General features: G+C 43.4%; 1 protein-coding gene across 6 annotated transcripts in view; it reads right to left on the bottom strand.

Annotated features, from left to right (window-relative positions):
* Nucleotides 1-3,221: 3,221 nt before the first annotated feature.
* The window catches only part of mib2 (MIB E3 ubiquitin protein ligase 2), a 237,891-nt gene continuing 223,076 nt past the window's right edge, over nucleotides 3,222-18,036 (bottom strand). For all 6 annotated transcript variants that reach the window (XM_073032420.1, XM_073032417.1, XM_073032421.1 and 3 more), the window contains 2 exons: nucleotides 7,384-7,449; nucleotides 3,222-5,684 (listed from right to left, as the gene is read on the bottom strand). In XM_073032420.1, coding sequence (XP_072888521.1) covers nucleotides 5,443-5,684; nucleotides 7,384-7,449 — 308 coding nt within the window. In that variant the 3' untranslated portion in view covers nucleotides 3,222-5,442. The remainder of the gene's footprint in view (nucleotides 5,685-7,383; nucleotides 7,450-18,036) is intronic.

The following is an 18,036-nucleotide window of genomic DNA, read 5'->3' as shown; positions in this document are numbered from 1 at the left end:
GCATCCTCTTGTCTCACCCTGAACACAGAGATGGTAATACGGTTCTGAGAACAAGACCTACTACATCCTGTTGTCTTACTGACTTATTGTGACATTACCATTCTTCCAGACACAGATAACATAGAACAATACAGCAGAGATCTCAGCCCACGATCTTGTGCTGATCTTTTAATCTAGTCCAACATCAATCAAATCCTTCCCTCCTACATAACCCTCCGTTTTCTATCATCCATGTGCCTATCCTATTAAATGTCCCTAATGTACCTGTCTCTACCACCCGATGGCAGTATGTTCCATGCACCCACCACTCTATATAAAGAACTCACCTCTGACATCTCCTCTATACTTTCCTCCAATCACCTTAAAATTATGCCCCTTGCACTTGCCATTCCTGCCCCAGGAAAAAGTCTCTGGCTATCCTCAATCTATGCCTCATCATCTTGTACACCTCTATTAAGTCACATCACCTTCCTTCACTCTAAAGAGAAAAGACAGCTCACTCAATGCCTCATAAAACATGCACTCTAATCGAGGCAGCATTCTGGTAACTCTCCTCTGCACCCTCTCGAGAGATGCCATATGCTTCCTATAATGAGGCGACCAAAACTGAACACAATATTCCATGTGTGATCTAACAGAGTTTTATAAAGCTACATTATCTTGCAGTTCTTGAATTCATTCTCCTGGCCAACGACGACCAACACGCCATATGTTTTCTTAACCATCCGAAGTGTGGAAACTTTGAGTACAATCATCTTTTTAGTGAATGATCACTCTGCATTGACCAAGTTTCAGCAAGCTTCTTAATGTTCAGATTCACAACTCCACTGTTCAACGTGACCATCTTCCACCACACCGGAGAAAGGTTCTGTTAAGTGTTTCTCACCAAGAAAGGGCAGGAATTCGCTGTTCCACAAATATCTACACTGCAATTTTCTACAAACGTTTATTCAAAGGTTTATGATGTGGCATTTTTGATGAGGGGATGCATTGTTGAGTTCATCTACAGAAACCACAAAAACCAACAATGCTGGAAATATCCTTTCTTCCTACTTCACTAACAGACACAGTCTACTGGTGGACTGATGATAATTTAGTCTACAATAGAGATCAAAGGCTTTCCCTGCTCAGAGAAGACATTGAGCAATTTGTGGTCTGACCCTTCTGTAATGTCAGGAAGATATTGAGAGAGAAGCGAGATGGGCACCAGATCTCTAGGCATTTGGGAAATGGAATTGTATTTGAGCTGTAATTCCTGAACACACACACTTTACAGGGACACAGTCTGCTTGACACACTAAACATGTTTCACTATCGGAACACACATGTTCCACAGTGATACATCTGTTTGATTCCACTCAATAAAAAGGTGCTTAACTACACAATTTCAATAAAATGTAACACGTCGGGTCTCGGGGAAAAAGTTACCACCAATGCGGTAGTGTAGAGGCTAGCTGAACACTTTACAGTACCAGCAACCCAGCCCGAGCTCCCTTCACTGTCTGAAAGGAGATTATATGTTCTCCCTGTGATCACATGGCTCTCCTCTGGGTGCTCTGGTTCTCTCCCGTAGTCAAAAAATGTACTGGTTGTTAGGTTAATTGATCTTTGTAGATTGTTCCGTGATTAGGCTAGGGTTAAATCAGGGTTGCTGGAGGGTTAAATCAGGGTTGCTGGCTGGCACAGCGTGAAGGGCCGGCAGGTCTATTCCATGCTGTATCCCAATAACTAAGTCAATGACAACACCAACAATGAAACACTCTCTGCACTATCAAATTATACCATATCTGTTCAACTTCTCAAATCTGCATTTTCAAACTCGTTACCATCATTTGACAAAGGCTCCTTGAGGCATTATATTAGTTATAAAACCGTAAGACATGGGAACAGAATTAGACCATTTGGTCCATCAAGTCTGTTCTGCCATACCATCATATCTCCCTCAAACCCATTCTCCTACTTCTCCCTGTAAACTTTGACACCCTGACTAATCAAGAACCTCATTATGATATGAGTTTTATATTATGAACTCCATACTAATTGCAAGTTCCTGGGGATGCACCTGGATGACAGACTTGAGAGGAGCACCAATACAGAGGCTGTGTACAAGAAGGGCCAGACACACCTCTACTTCTTGAGGAGACTGAGGTTCTTTGGAGTATGCAGGCCTCTCCTTCACCTCTTCTACCAGTATGTAGTCACCAGTACAATCTTCTATGCGGTGGTGAGCTGGGGCAATGGTGTCAACACGGGTGATACTAACAGGCTCAATAAACTAATTAGAAAGGCTGGCTCTGTTATAGGAGTCAAACTGGACACACCAGAGACTGTGGTAGAACAAAGGACCCCATGGAAAATCCTGGCAATTCTGGACAATGTTTCTCATCCTCTGCATGTCACCTTGGCTGAATAGAGAAACACTTTTAACAACAGACTAAGTCAACTGTGCTGCTCTAAACAGCATTATATGAAGTCATTCTTTCTCTCAGCCAATAAGCTCTATAACGAACTTATAGCTGGGGAAGTGACGATTGCCCCCTCCCCCACCGTTAGACTGTTTGTGGTAATTTAGCTTTTATTCTTTTTACTTCTCTTCTAATATTTACTTCTGTGCACTTGTAATGCTATTGTGACACTGTAATTTCCTTTGGGATTAATAAAGTATCTATCTATCTAATTATGTTTTAGACAGATGGAGCTCATCAGCTGTGGTTGGCAGCTCATCTAGAAGGAAAACTCTGATCTCAAATCTCCACTAAGTTGCAGCTGTACCCACTCACGAGGAAGGCTTCAGAAGTAAACCCTGCGGAAAAATCTGGAACTAGAGCCTCAAAGGCTGTGCTATGTGGAGTTCAATGCTGACTGGCAATTTCTACAATGGCGCTGGTGCCAAACCGTATCAGTCTCTGCTGTTCCATTGGACTCACCAGTTGCATGGACAGGAAGGGTCTGCAGCTTGCTCTCCACATCGTACTGCCCTGGCTTGCCTTTGACTTCCATGGTCAACCCAGACCAACAGAGGCCATCAATTATACTTCGGTGTGATGGATTAGCATGTCAAATGTTGGCAAGGCCTTAAAACTTTAGAGTTCACGGCTGCAGCCCTGTTCTCGAGTTCAGTAACAGTACTGATTGATGCTTTTGTTACAAACAAACTGGTGGTTTAATCCTGAGTCAGTTGGAAGTGGTCATGATACAAAAGGCAGAAACCCCTTGCGAAAGAATTTTCCAGCTAGTTTTATTTAATGAGAACAGAATTATAAAGATGTACATAGTTATTAAAGTGTAACTACTGTATGAGAGACTGATGAACCTGTGCTTCTCGAGCACACTTAAACACTAACTGGATTTCTTCTTCACCTCTGAATTAATATTCTTTATGACAAAATATTCCCCCAATCTTTCTAGTAGATTTGGAGAACACCATGTCTTGATACAATCACACTTCTGATAAAAGCGATTGCTTCTGGTTTAACCATGCAATTAATGTAAATACATGTCAATGTAAATTAACACGTAATTTACATTCCAATCAGAGAATGGAGACAAAAACCCATGACACATGCCATACTAGCATAAGTATGTACTGTATTAATTTTCTGACAGTCAAAACATGCAGATACTAGAAATTAAAATAAAAAGTGAAAATTCTGGAAACATTCAGCAGGTCGGGCAGCATTCGTGGAAGGAGAAACAGTTAAAGTTTCAAGTTGAAGAGAGAAGGCAAATTTGTTCAGGTGGGGGCGGAAGACGTGGATCAAAGGGTGTGTCTATAGTTGTGATAATGGGCAGAAAACACAGAACAGCAGGTGCGGCAGAATCTATAAAGGGAAATGAATAGTCTCAGGCTGAGATCCTTTGTCAGGACTGGGCAGATAAGGTTTACTTCACCCTTCTGGTTGGCTGATCATTTATGCCTCCCTTTTGCCTCTTCCTTCCTTCCTTCATTTAGTATATTCCAGCCGACTGGGCATGTCCCAGTGAATCAGACCATGCAACATCACCAGACCAGACTTTATGAAATGACCAACACAAGACACAGGCACAGAAGTATTGGCATTCATCATTCCAGTCTCTGTCACTGCAACTCAGCCACTTTCTCTCCCTCTCACTTCTTTGACTTGAAACATAAATTGCTTTTCCTTCCAACATGCTGCCAGATGTGCTGAGGTTTCCCAACCTCCTTCCGTCCGTCTTTCAGTTCTGATGATTGTTCTCCACCCAAGATATCCCCCCCCCCCCCACCGTCATCCCTCCATAGATGCTGCCTAACCTACTGAGTTCCTCCAGCTCTGGATTGCAACATCTGTAGAGTTGTTTTTTCCAGAAATTACTACTTTCATTTAAGTTCTTTCACTCTGTACCACTGGTAAATCTAATCAAAGCAAAGATCTGCAGTTATCCACATGCAGAAAATCAATGCCACCCTGGTCTTCACCATGATACGCTCCCTGAATACAAGCAAGTCCAAAATCAAGTCGAGGAGTTTGGTGAGCTGAGAACTCCTGAGACAACTGTTGTCAATACACATCTTCATGGCTTTATTTTCATGGAATATTTAAATATAAAAACATCCTAGAATAGAAAGTATGAGTAAAAATAGGATGAACATTTCACAGATTCAATGAAATAATTCTCATTGCCTTGTCTTTAACAGTCTCCTTTCCAAGTTGACCTAGTGGGTCAGATCACATTTCCTGATTATGGCTTCAGCAGAATCTTACATTCATGGTCAAAGGGTTCCCTCGTGACCAGAGCTCCATATTTAAACAGTGAATTAATCAGTTACCCTCTTCTTTCTGTCAACCACAAGTGTTTTCAACATGGTGCCATGTCTTTCAGACAACATTTAAGGTAAAATAGTCAAACTCAAATTAAAATGGTGCACAGAAGAGGATAGTCTTTTAAATAAAATATGTAACAATATTGCTGTTTGTAAATGGTGACCGGAAGAGTCTGTGTTGATATGAAGAGAATAAGTACTATTCACTATGGGAGCTGAAGAAACATTCAAGTGTATTTCATATTCCCACAATATATACAATTGAACATAAACCACAGGTGTTAGATAAGGGATTATATTACACTGTTTATAATATACATATTCAGTAAGGGGTTATACTGCAGCCTTGTGCACTTTTCCAGCATCTACAACTATTTAGAGGGACATTATCAGATTAATAAACCTGCTTCGTGTTATGTACAGTTCCGCTGCTCTCCTTGGTATCAGCTCACCCACTGAAGACACACAGCGGACAATCAAGCTATTGGGGACGCTGAGGAGCAGCCAATACTAACCTCACACACGCGTATTCTACGAATACCAAGAAGAGTTATAACTGAAGATTGATAATAATCACAAACACGGCATCACAGGAAAGATCCAGTACAGAGGGTGTGTGGAGAAAAACAGAATCAATAAAAAAGTCGTCCTGTCATGCATCAAACAAAGATATGTATCCGCTCTCGAATGTTCTGACGGCAGATTGGACATGCTTTCAGGGCAACGCTGCACTCCAGGCAGGACCCGTGGCCACACTGGAACACCAGTTTAATCTGATTATCAATACAGATTGGGCATATTATCCGTTCCTCCATCTGCCTGTATCGGGACTGAAGCTGTTCCAATAACTTCCTCTGGTCTGGCGGTTCACCGGTGGAGCCACTTTCAACCTCGGTGTTATCTGTAACAGAAGCCAGTCAGTTCTCTGTCACTGCCGATGCCGTAGCTGTAGCCTTTCCAGCTCAACATTTACATACATCAAACAGACTGCAAATAACAACTTCAGTGTTAGCCAAAGACAGACAGAACAATGAAGCAAGTGTTTAATGAAGGTTGTGGCTGCCCACTGCTCTTATCTATCACACTGAACATGTAGGGCAGATCCCAGAATCTGGCAGCTTCAACCTATCTGTGTTTTACCAAGACTGAAAACCTTAATACTTGCCAGTAACAGAAAATATAGGTCAGTTAGCATAAAAGATAGCCTATTAAATCAGCTGCACATAATTTTCTTAACTTCTAACTGAGTGAGACTTATAATAATCTATAAAACTGACTTTCCTGTTGACTCAGAATTACTGAGTGGCGTGGCTGTGGATTGAGTAATGCTTTACAGTGACATTGATTAGGGTTCAATTCTTGCTGCATCCTGCAAGAAGTTTCTATGTTGTGGGTTTCCTATGGGTGCTCTGGTGTCCCCCCACTTGCAGGTTAGGGTTAGTAAGTTGGGGGTGTGCTATATTAGTGCTAGAAACATGGTGACACTTGTGGACTGCACCCAGCTCATCCTTGGACTGATATAAACGAGGCATCTTACTTCTGGTTTCGATATACACGTGACAAATAAAACTAATCTCTGAAAATCTCCTTGATATGAAATACCAGTTTAATACTTCCAAAATGTTTAAAACCCAGAATAATTAGGTAAAAACCTTACAGGTTACAGTGGAACACCAATACTCCACATGGCTCTTTGAATCACACTTTAACAACAGCCCGTGATCACTTTTGCTCTTGTGAAAGTATCACTGAGTGTCTCAGCCCATCTCTTTGGTGAACACCAGACAACAACTCACCTCATCTTGTTTGAATGGCAGGATTATGATATTAGATTATTTCTTCTTCAGTCCCTTACTCTTTCCAGCTATCCCCTCCCAGCTTCTCACTTCATCCCCCTCCCCCACCCACCTGTCCCCTCACCAAGCTTCTCCTTTTAGTCCTTCCCGTCCTCTCTCCACCTTGTTCTAGCATCTCCCCCTTTCTTTTCCAGGGGAAAGAAGGGGGAAGAAGCCAGAAGGGTCTTGGTGTGAAATGTCAGCTGTTTATTCCTCTCCATACCTGCTGAGTTCCTCCAGCATTTTGTGTGTGTTGCTCTGGATTTCCAGCACCTGCAGAATCTTTTATGTGTATAAGGTGCTCTCCTGATTCTGAATACTTTGTCTGCCTTACAGCTGTCACCCACCTGGCTTCACTTGTCACCTTCTAACCTGTACTCTTTCCCCTCCTTGCACTTTCTTATTCTGGCATCTTCCCCCTTCCTTTCCAGTCCTGATGAAAGGTCTTGGCCAGAAACGATGACTGTTCACTCATTTCCATAGATGCTGCCTGACCTGCTGTCCCTCCAGTATTTTGTGTGTGTTGCTTTGGATTTCTAGCAACTGCAGAATCTTGTGTTTATGACAGGGGTGTTTAAGAGGATGTCAGATAAACACACACAAATGTACAGGAAATGGAGGGATGAGGATCCCGTACAAGCTCCATCAAGGTTAGCACCAAGATTGTGGGCTGACTGGCCTGATCCTGTGCTGTACCGTTCCATGTTCCACCACAAACAAATCTGTTCTCAGAATATAGATTTAAGAATGTGGTTAATACATTACCATGTCTGATTTTCTTTGCTATAGACACTTGGCATTTGATACATTTCTTCATTCTTACAGAACACTCTGTAATTAAACAAATGTCAGGTATTAACATTTATAATACATCTTATAATTCTCATACATCTCAAAGTTAATTTATTATAAAGTTATGTAGGTAATCACATAATATCTTGACTATACATTAACAAAGACTGACCAATAACCAATATGCAAATTAAGACAAATTGTGCAAGTAAAATAATGATCCTGTGTACATGAGTTGTAGAGTCCTTGAAAGTGAATCGATGGGTTGTGGAATGAGTTCAGAGTTGAGGTGGGTGAAGTGATCCATGAGAACTCAGGAGCCTGATTGTTGAGGGGTAGTAACTGTTCCCGAAGCTGGTGGTGTGGGAGCTGAGACTCCTGTCCCTCCTGCCCACTGGTAGTAGTGAGAAGAGGGCTGGGGCTGGATGATGGGGTCCCTGATGATGGATGCTGCTTTCCTGGGGCAGTGCTCCTTGTAAATGTGCTCAGTGGTGGGGAAGTAAATACAAACATAAACTCACATTCTGGTCTCAGTGAGACACACGTGTTTTTAAAAAAGCACAGTGAGAAACAGTTGAGTAAAAAACACTGCACAGAACGTGCTTCTTCAGAAATGGTTGAGTCACGTTCAATTGTACAAATGATAACTGGATGATGTATACTGAACAATGTGAGCAGCATTCAAAAGCAAACAGAAAGCTGATGGGAAGCAAATGTCAGCGTTACTGGTGCAATAGATGGAACTGCATACAGTTTGCCTAGAAGTTTGACTGCTCCAACCAAACCATACAAAATGAGCTTTGCTAATAGTGTGAAAGTAATGCAGGAACATTTAGAACCGAAAACAGTGTTGATTGGAGAACGCTTTAGCTTTCATAAATGGAATTAAAAGGTAAGAGAGTCCATTTCAGCGTACGTGGTTGAATTGAAGAGATTGTCTGAGTATTGTCAGTTCAGTAATAGGCTTAATGACATACTGAGCGATTGTTTAGCTCATGGACTCTTACAAGAAAGCATTCAGAAATGGCTCTTAACTGACAGAACATAGAAATTTACACCACATTACAGGCCCTTCGGCCCACAATGTTGTGCCTACTAAGTAACCTACACGAGAGACTGCCTAGGATTTCCCTAGCACATAACAGCCCTCTGTTTTTCTAAGCTCCATGTACCAATCTAAGAGGCTCTTAAAAGACCCGATTGTATCTGCTTCCACCATCACTGCTGGCACTGCATTCCATGCACCCACCACTCTACTCTCTGTGTGAAAAACTTACCCCGACATCTCGGTACCTATTTCCAAGCACCTTAAACTATGCGCCCTCATGTTAGCCATTTCAGCCCTGAGAAAAAGCCTCTGGCTATCCACACGATCAATGCCCCTCATCATCTTATACACCTCTATCAGGTCGCCTCTCATCCTCCGCTGCTCCAAGGAGAAAAGACCATAGGAGCAGAATTAGGGCATCTGGCCCATCGAGTCTGCTCCGCCATTCAATCATGGCTGATCTTTTTTCCTCTCCTCCTTAACCCCAGTTCCCAGCCTTCTCCCCATAACCTTTGATGCCATGTCCAATCAAGAACCTATCAATCTCTGCCTTAAGTACACCCAGCGCCCTGGGCTTCACAGCTGCATGTGGCAACAAATTCCACAAATTCACCATCCTTTGGCTAAAGAAATTTCTCCGCATCTCTGTTTTGAAAGGGCCCCTGAGGCTGAGCCCTCTTGTCTTAGGCTCTCCTAACATGGGAAACATCCTTTCCACATTTACTCTGTCTAGGCCTTTCAACATTCAAAAGGTTTCAATGAGATTCTCCTTCATCCTCTGAGTTCCAGCAAGTACATATCCAGAGCCATCAAATGTTCCTTGTATGATAACCCTTTCATTCCTGGAATCATCCTTGTGAATCTCCTCTGGACCCTCTCCAATGCCAGCACATCTTTTCTAAGATGAGGGACCCAAAACTGTTCACAATACTCAAGGTGAGGCCTTACCAGTGCCAGTTACCAGCGACAGGTTACTATCGATGCAATGCTCCTCAGACAGGATGAAGAGGTCAATACTCCCCAATGCCATTAGGCTTTACAATTCTACCGCCAGGACTTAAGAACTTTTTAAAAGCTATTATTAATGCTTTTTGAGATAGTGATTTAGATGCATATCATATTTTTTTACTGAGTTAAGTATTGTATGTAATTAGTTTTGCTACAACAAGTGTATGGGACATTGGAAAAAAGTTGAATTTCCCCATGGGGATGAATAAAGTATCTATCTATCTATCTATCTATCTATAAAACCTCAGCCAAGTACATTCAACCTATTTTCATAAGGTACGCCCTTCAATCCAGGCAACATCCTTGTAAATCTCCTCTGCACTCTCTCTATAGTATCCACATCCTTCCTGTAGTGAGGTGACCAGACCTGAACACAGTACTCTAAGTGAGCTCTGACTAAGGACTTATACAGCTATAACATTACCTCATGGTTCTTGAACTCAATCCTACGGTTGATGAATGCCAACACACCATACACTTTCTTATCAACTATCAACCTGCACAGCATCTTTGAATGTCCTATCGACATGGATCCCAAGATCTCTCAGATCCTCCACACTTCCAAGAGTCTTACCATTTATATTGTATTCTGTCTTCAAAGTAGATCTACCAAAATGAACCACTTCACACTTATCTGGGTTGAAGTCCATCTGCCACTTCTCAGCCCAGTTCTGCATCCTACTGATGTCCTGCTGTGACCTCTGACAGCCCTCCACACTATCTACAACACCCCCAACCTTTGTGTCATCAGCAAACTTACTAACTCACCCTTCTACTTCTTCATGCAGGTCATTTAGAAAAATCACAAAGAGGAGGGGTCCCAGAACAGATCCCTGTGGAACACCACTGGTCACTGATCTCCCTGCAGAATACAAACCATCTATAACCACACTTTGCCTTTCCGGATCCACACAGCAAGGTCTCATTGGATCCCATGCACCATTACTTTCTGAGTCAGCCTTATATGGGGAATCTTAACAAATGGCTTACTGAAATCTATATACACTCCATCCACTGCTCTACCTTCATCAATGTGTTTTGTTACGTCCTCAAAGAATTCAATCAGGCTCGTAAGGCACGACCTGCCCTTGACAAAGCCATGCTGACTATCTCTAGTCAGATTATGTCTCTCCAAATGGTCATAAATCCTGCCTCTCAGGATTTTCTCTAACAACTTGCCCGTCACTGAAGTCAGAATCACTGGCTTATAATTTCCTAGGTTATCTCTAATATCTTGACCAAGGGAGCAACATTTGCAACCCTCCAATCCTCTGGTACTTCTCCCGTCACTATTGATGATGCAAAGATGATCGCAAGAGGCTCAGCAATCTCCTCCCTCACTTCCCACAGTAGCCTGGGGTATATCTTGTCCAGTCCCGGTGACTTCTAACTTAATATTTTTCAATAGCTCCAGTACCTCCTGTTTCTTAATGTCTATATGATCAAGTGTTTCAGTCTGCTGTAAGTCATCCCCAAAATTGCTAAGGTCCTACTTCCTCAGTGAATACTGAAGCAAATTATTCATTAAGTACCTCCGCTATGTCCTCTGCCTCCATACCCACATTTCCACTATTGCACCTGATTGGTCCTATTTTCACACAGCTCATCCCCTTGCCCTTCACATATTTGTAGAATGCCTTGGGGTTTTCCTTAATACTGCTCACCAAGCCCTTCTCATGGCCCCTTCTGGTTCTCCTAATTTCACTCTTAAGCTCCTTCCTAGCAACCTTGTAATTTTCTAGAGCTCTAACAGTACCTAGTTTCTTGAACCTTTCATAAGCTTTTCTTTTCTTAACTAGATTTTCTACATACTTTGTACATCATGGTTCTTTAACTATACCATCCTTTCCCTGCCTCAATCGAACACAACAATGTGAAAACTAACAATAAACAAGCAATATGACTTACAGCAAAAGTGAATGGAAGATTAATTCAAATGAGAGTGGTAGCTGTGTGGAACGAGCTTCCAGTAGAAGTGGTAGAGGCAGGTTCGGTATTGTCATTTAAAGTAAAATTGGATAGGTATATGGACAGGAAAGGAATGGAGGGTTATGGGCTGAGTGCAGGTCGGTGGGACTAGGTGAGAGTAAGCGTTCGGCACGGACTAGAAGGGCCAGATGGCCTGTTTCTGTGCTGTAATTGTTATATGGTTATGGTTATATGGAATTGGACACTGGTTCAGCTGTTTCAGTCATCCCACAAAATGAGTTTCAATGGCATTTCAAAGATGCTGAACTGAAGCCAGCAGATATCCAACTAAGAACTTATCCTGGGGAAAAGATAACTCTGGTAGGAATGGGACCTGTAAAAATGAAATACAACCAACACGCCACATGTGGCAAGTATGAGGGGTGATTGATAAGTTTGTGGCCTAAGGAAGGAGGAGTCAATTTTAGAAAACCTAGCACATTTATTTTTCAACATAGTCCCCTTCTACATTTACACACTTAGTCCAGTGGTCATGGAGCATACGGATCTTGGACCTCCAGGAAGTGTTCACAGCAAGAATGATTGATAAGTTCGTGGCCTAAGATAGAAGGAGATAAATTATACAGCTCTCTTCACATATACATGCAGGTCAAACTCTTCAAAGTTTGAAGTTAATAACTCATCGGGGTGATTGATAAGTTCGTGGCCTAATGTAGAAGGAGATGTGTTAGGAGGGGACTATGTTGAAAAATAAATGTGCTAGGTTTTCTAAAACTGACTCCTACCCTAGGCCACGAACTTATCAATCACCCTTCATATGTGGTAAAAACTTGTAGGCCAGCATGTTGGGCTGTGAATAGCTGAGCAACTTGATTGGAGATCCATCCATCCTTTGCATGCCACATCCCCTGCAATAAAGTCAACTGAAAGCGAATTTTAAAAGGCACTGGATGATGCTACAGCAATGTTCAAGGATGGCATTGGAGAACTCAAGCAAATCAAGAGTAAATTAGTGTTAAATGAGCGAAGTCTGTGGGCAATGCCAGTTGTCCCAGTAGCCAAGGTTAATGGGTCTGTCAGGATCTGTGGTGATCTTAAGGTCACCATTAACCCAGTACTGAAAGTAGATCAATACCCTCTACCCAGGATAGAGGATATCTTTGCAAACCTTTCTGGAGGAAAACACTTCTACAAAGTGGACTTAGCTGACACCTACCTACAGATTATGATGGAAGAAGAGTCCAAAGTGTTTCTCACCATAAACACTCACAAAGGGATTTATCACTATAATAAGCTTATATTTGGAGTAGCATCTGCACCTGCACTCTGGCAGAAAGCTATGGACCAGGTGGTGCAAGACCACCCAGGCACTATTACCTGGATGACATCACTGGATGACAAGGAACGTCTCCAAAATCTCAAGACAGTGTTAAAAATATGAGAAGATTATGGGCTTATAGCACAACACAGTAAGTGTAAATTCTTAAACAAAGCATCACTTACTGAGGTCGCACCATTGATGTACAAGATTTAGACAAGTGTGCTGAGAATATTCAAGTAGTGGTGGATGCCTCAAGGCCAAAGGATGTGTCTCAGTTAGGATTTGTCAATTACTATAACAGGTTCCTGCCAAACCTGGCTACTGGGCTCCACTCCATGAACTCATTACTACCATATATAACATATAACCATATAACAATCACAGCACGGAAACAGGCCATTCCGGCCCTCCTAGTCCGTGCCGAACTCTTAATCTCACCTAGTCCCACCTACCCGCACTCAGCCCATAACCCTCCACTCCTTTCCTATCCATATACCTATCCAATTTTACCTTAAATGACACAACTGATCTGGCCTCTACTACTTCTACAGGAAGCTCATTCCACACAGCTATCACTCTCTGAGTAAAGAAATACCCCCTCGTGTTTCCCTTAAACTTTTGCCCCCTAACTCTCAAATCATGTCCTCTCGTTTGAATCTCCCCTACTCTCAATGGAAACAGCCTATTCACGTCAACTCTATCTATCCCTCTCAACATTTTAAATACCTCGATCAAATCCCCCCTCAACCTTCTACGCTCCAATGAATAGAGACCTAACTTGTTCAACCTTTCTCTGTAACTTAAGTGCTGAAACCCTGGTAACATCCTAGTAAATCGTCTCTGCACTCTCTCTAATTTATTGATATCTTTCCTATAATTCGGTGACCAGAACTGTACACAATATTCCAAATTTGGCCTTACCAATGCCTTGTACAATTTTAACATTACATCCCAACTTCTGTACTCAATGCTCTGATTTATAAAGGCCAGCGTTCCAAAAGCCTTCTTCACCACCCTATCTACATGAGACTCCACCTTCAGGGAACTATGCACTGTTATTCCTAGATCTCTCTGTTCCACTGCATTCCTCAATGCCCTACCATTTACCCTGTATGTTCTATTTGGATTATTCCTGCCAAAATGTAGAACCTCACACTTCTCAGCATTAAACTCCATCTGCCAACGTTCAGCCCATTCTTCTAACCGGCATAAATCTCCCTGCAAGCTTTGAAAACCCACCTCATTATCCACAACACCTCCTACCTTAGTATCATCAGCATACTTACTAATCCAATTTACCACCCCATCATCCAGATCATTTATGTATATTACAAACAACATTGGGCCCAAAACAGATCCCTGAGGCACCCCGCTAGTCACCGGCCTCCATCCCGATAAACAATTATCCACCACTACTCTCTGGCATCTCCCATCTAGCCACTGTTGAATCCATTTTATTACTCCAGCATTAATACCTAACGACTGAACCTTCTTAACTAACCTTCCATGTGGAACTTTGTCAAAGGCCTTGCTGAAGTCCATATAGACTACATCCACTGCCTTACCCTCGTCAACATTCCTCGTAACTACTTCAAAAAATTCAATAAGGTTTGTCAAACATGACCTTCCACGCACAAATCCATGCTGGCTACTCCTAATCAGATCCTGTCTATCCAGATAATTATAAATACTATCTCTAAGAATACTTTCCATTAATTTACCCACCACTGATGTCAAACTGACAGGTCTATAATTGCCAGGCTTACTTCTAGAACCCTTTTTAAACAATGGAACCACATGAGCAATACGCCAATCCTCCGGCACAATCCCTGTTTCTAATGACATCTGAAAGATCTCCGTCAGAGCTCCTGCTATCTCTACACAAACTTCCCTCAAGGTCCTGGGGAATATCCGGTCAGGACCCGGAGATTTATCCACTTTTAAATTTCTTAAAAGCGCCAGTACTTCCACCTCTTTAATTGTCATAGGTTCCATAACTTCCTTACTTGTTTCCCACACCTTACACCATTCGATATCCTTCTCCTTAGTGAATACCGAAGAGAAGAAATCGTTCAAAATCTCTCCCATCTCCCTCGGCTCCACACATAGCTGACCACCCTGATTCTCTAAGGGACCAATTTTATCCCTCACTATCCTCTTGCTTTTAATATAACTGTAGAAGCCTTTCGGATTTACTTCCACCTTATTTGCCAAACCAAACTCGTAACTTCTTTTAGCTTTTCTAATCTCTTTCTTAAGTTTCCTTTTACATTCTTTATATTCCTCGAGCAATTCCTTTACTCCATGCTGCCTATATCTATTGTAGACATCCCTCTTTTTTCGAACCAAGTTTCTAATATCCCTTGAAAACCATGGCGCTTTCAAACCTTTAACCTTTCCTTTCAACCGAACAGGAACATAAAGATTCTGTACCCTCATAATTTCACCCTTAAATGACCTCCATTTCCCTATTACATCCTTCCCATAAAACAACTTGACCCATTCCACTCTCTCTAAATCCCTGCGCATCTCCTCAAAGTTAGCCTTTCTCCAATCAAAAATCTCAACTCTAGGTCCAGTCCTGTCCTTCTCCATAATTATATTGAAGCTAATGCTATTGTGATCACTGGACCCGAAGTGCTCCCCAACACATACATCTGTCAGCTGACCTATCGCATTCCCTAACAGGAGATCCAACACTGCCCCATCTCTAGTCGGTACTTCTATGTATTGTTGCAAAAAGCTATCCTGCACACATTTCACAAACTCTAAACCATCCAGCCCTTTTACAGAATGAGCTTCCCAATCTATGTGTGGAAAATTAAAATCTCCCACAATCACCACCTTGTGTTTACTACAAATATCTGCTATCTCCTTACACATTTGCTCTTCCAACTCACGCTCCCCATTAGGTGGCCTATAATACACTCCTATCAGTGTTACTACACCTTTCCCATTCCTCAATTCCACCCAAATAGCCTCCCTAGAGGAGCTCTGTAATCTATCCTTCCAAAGCACCGCCATAAGATTTTCTCGGACAAGCAATGCAACACCTCCTCCTCTGGCCCCTCCTACTCTATCACACCTGAAGCAACTAAATCCAGGAATATTTAGTTGCCAATCACACCCTTCCTGCAACCATGTTTCACTAATAGCTACAACATCATAATTCCAGGTATCAATCCACACTTTAAGCTCATCCACCTTTCTTACAATGCTCCTAGCATTAAAATAGATACATTTAAGATACTCTCCACCTCCTCCTCTCTTTTCATCCCTAGCAATGCATTCAAATCTATTATCCTTTTCTTTCTTCTCCCCTACAACTTCGGGCTGAGCGCATCCCTCCTCCATCACCTGCCTGTCCTCCCTCACACACGGTCTACTTACTTGCTCTACTGGTGAACTAACCTCCTCTCCCATAGTTTCCTCAAATTGATTTCCGCCCCCCCATCTTACTAGTTTAAAGTCTGCCCCGTAGCCCTAGCAAACCTCCCCGCTAGGATATTGGTCCCCCCAGGATTCAAGTGTAACCCGTCCTTCTTGAACAGGTCACGCCTGCCCCAGAAGAGGTCCCAATGATCCAGAAACTTGAATCCCTGCCCCCTGCTCCAGTCCCTCAACCACGCATTCATCCTCCACCTAATTCCATTCCTACTCTCACTGTCGCGTGGTACAGGCAGTAATCCCGAGATTACTACCTTTGCGGTCCTTCTTCTTAACTGCCTTCCTAACTCCCTATACTCTCGTTTCAGGACCTCTTCCCCTTTCCTACCTATGTCATTGGTACCTACATGTACCACGACCTCTGGCTCCTCACCCTCCCACTTCAGGATATCTTGGACGCGATCAGAAACGTCCCGGACCCTGGCACCAGGGAGGCAAACTACCATCCGGGACTCCCGATCACCTCCACAGAACCGCCTGTCTGAACCCCTGACTATCGAGTCCCCTATTACTATGGTCCTCTTTCTTCTATCCCTACCCTTCTGAGCTACAGGGCCGTCCTCTGTGCCGGAGGCCTGGCCACTGTCACTTCCTCCAGGTAGGCTGTCCCCCCCAACAGTACTCAAACATGAGTACTTATTGTCAAGGGGTACAGCCACTGGGGTACTCTCTAGTACCTGCCCCTTCCCCTTCCTGATCGTGACCCACCTATCTGCCTCCCGTGGCCCCGGAGTGACCACCTGCCTGTAACTCCTCTCTATCACCTCCTCACTCTCCCTGACCAGGCGAAGGTCATCGAGCTGCAGCTCCAGTTCCCTAATTCGGTCCCTCAGGAGCTGCAGTTCGGCGCACCTGGCGCAGATGTGGACGTCCGGGAGGCTCGGAGACTCCAGGATCTCCCACATCCGACACCGAGAACAACAAGCTGCCCTCACACTCATACCTCCCGAATAACTGAAAATAACAAGAACTAAAAGATAAGCCTACTGTGCCCTCTTCCGCCTAAGCCCTCTGAGCCCAAGCCCTACACTCTGCTCCCGGCTCACTCCGCTGCCCGCAAACGAAGCTGCCCGCTGCTTAAGGCTGCGTTCTTTTTATATCTTCCCTCCTTCCCAGGCCTCCTTCACGCGCCTGCGCAGTCCCGCCTCTCAGAACTCCGATCTGAGAAGCAATTTGAAAATGGCCGCCGCCGCACTTCTTCTCAGCCTCGCTGTCCTCTTCCAAAAGAGAACTGCCTCACTCCTTCTCTCCTTTTTATATCTTCCCTCCTTCCCAGGCCTCCTTCACGCGCCTGCGCAGTCCCGCCTCTCAGAACTCCGATCTGAGAAGCAATTTGAAAATGGCCGCCGCCGCACTTCTTCTCAGCCTCGCTGTCCTCTTCCAAAAGAGAACTGCCTCACTCCTTCTCTCCTTTTTATATCTTCCCTCCTTCCCAGGCCTCCTTCACGCGCCTGCGCAGTCCCGCCTCTCAGAACTCCGATCTGAGAAGCAATTTGAAAATGCTACAGATCAGGAAGAAATGGCAACAGACAAGGCAGTGAGGTAGCCTTCCAAAACATAAAGGGTGCTGTCAGACACTGTACTCACACATTATGATCCCCATCGTCCAGTGAAGGTTGTCTGTGATGCCTTGCATTATGGGATCGGTGCAGTCATGTCACATGTTGAGTGATTGAAGTGAATACCCCATAGCCTTTGCATCACGTTCCCTTACCACTGCAGGGGAAAATTACCCAGATTGACAGAGAGGTCTTGAGTCTGGCTGGGGTGTAAAATATTTCAACCAGTACTTGTATGGGAGGGAGTTCACCCTCATTACTGATCATCAACCACTAGTGTCCATTTCAATGCTCAGAGAGGTGTTCCACTAACA

This window comes from Hemitrygon akajei, chromosome 29, assembly GCF_048418815.1.
Source record: "Hemitrygon akajei chromosome 29, sHemAka1.3, whole genome shotgun sequence".
Classification (NCBI taxonomy): Eukaryota; Metazoa; Chordata; class Chondrichthyes; order Myliobatiformes; family Dasyatidae; genus Hemitrygon; species Hemitrygon akajei.
Note: the sequence above shows the minus strand (reverse complement) of the source record. Positions and strands in the feature narration are given on the sequence as shown.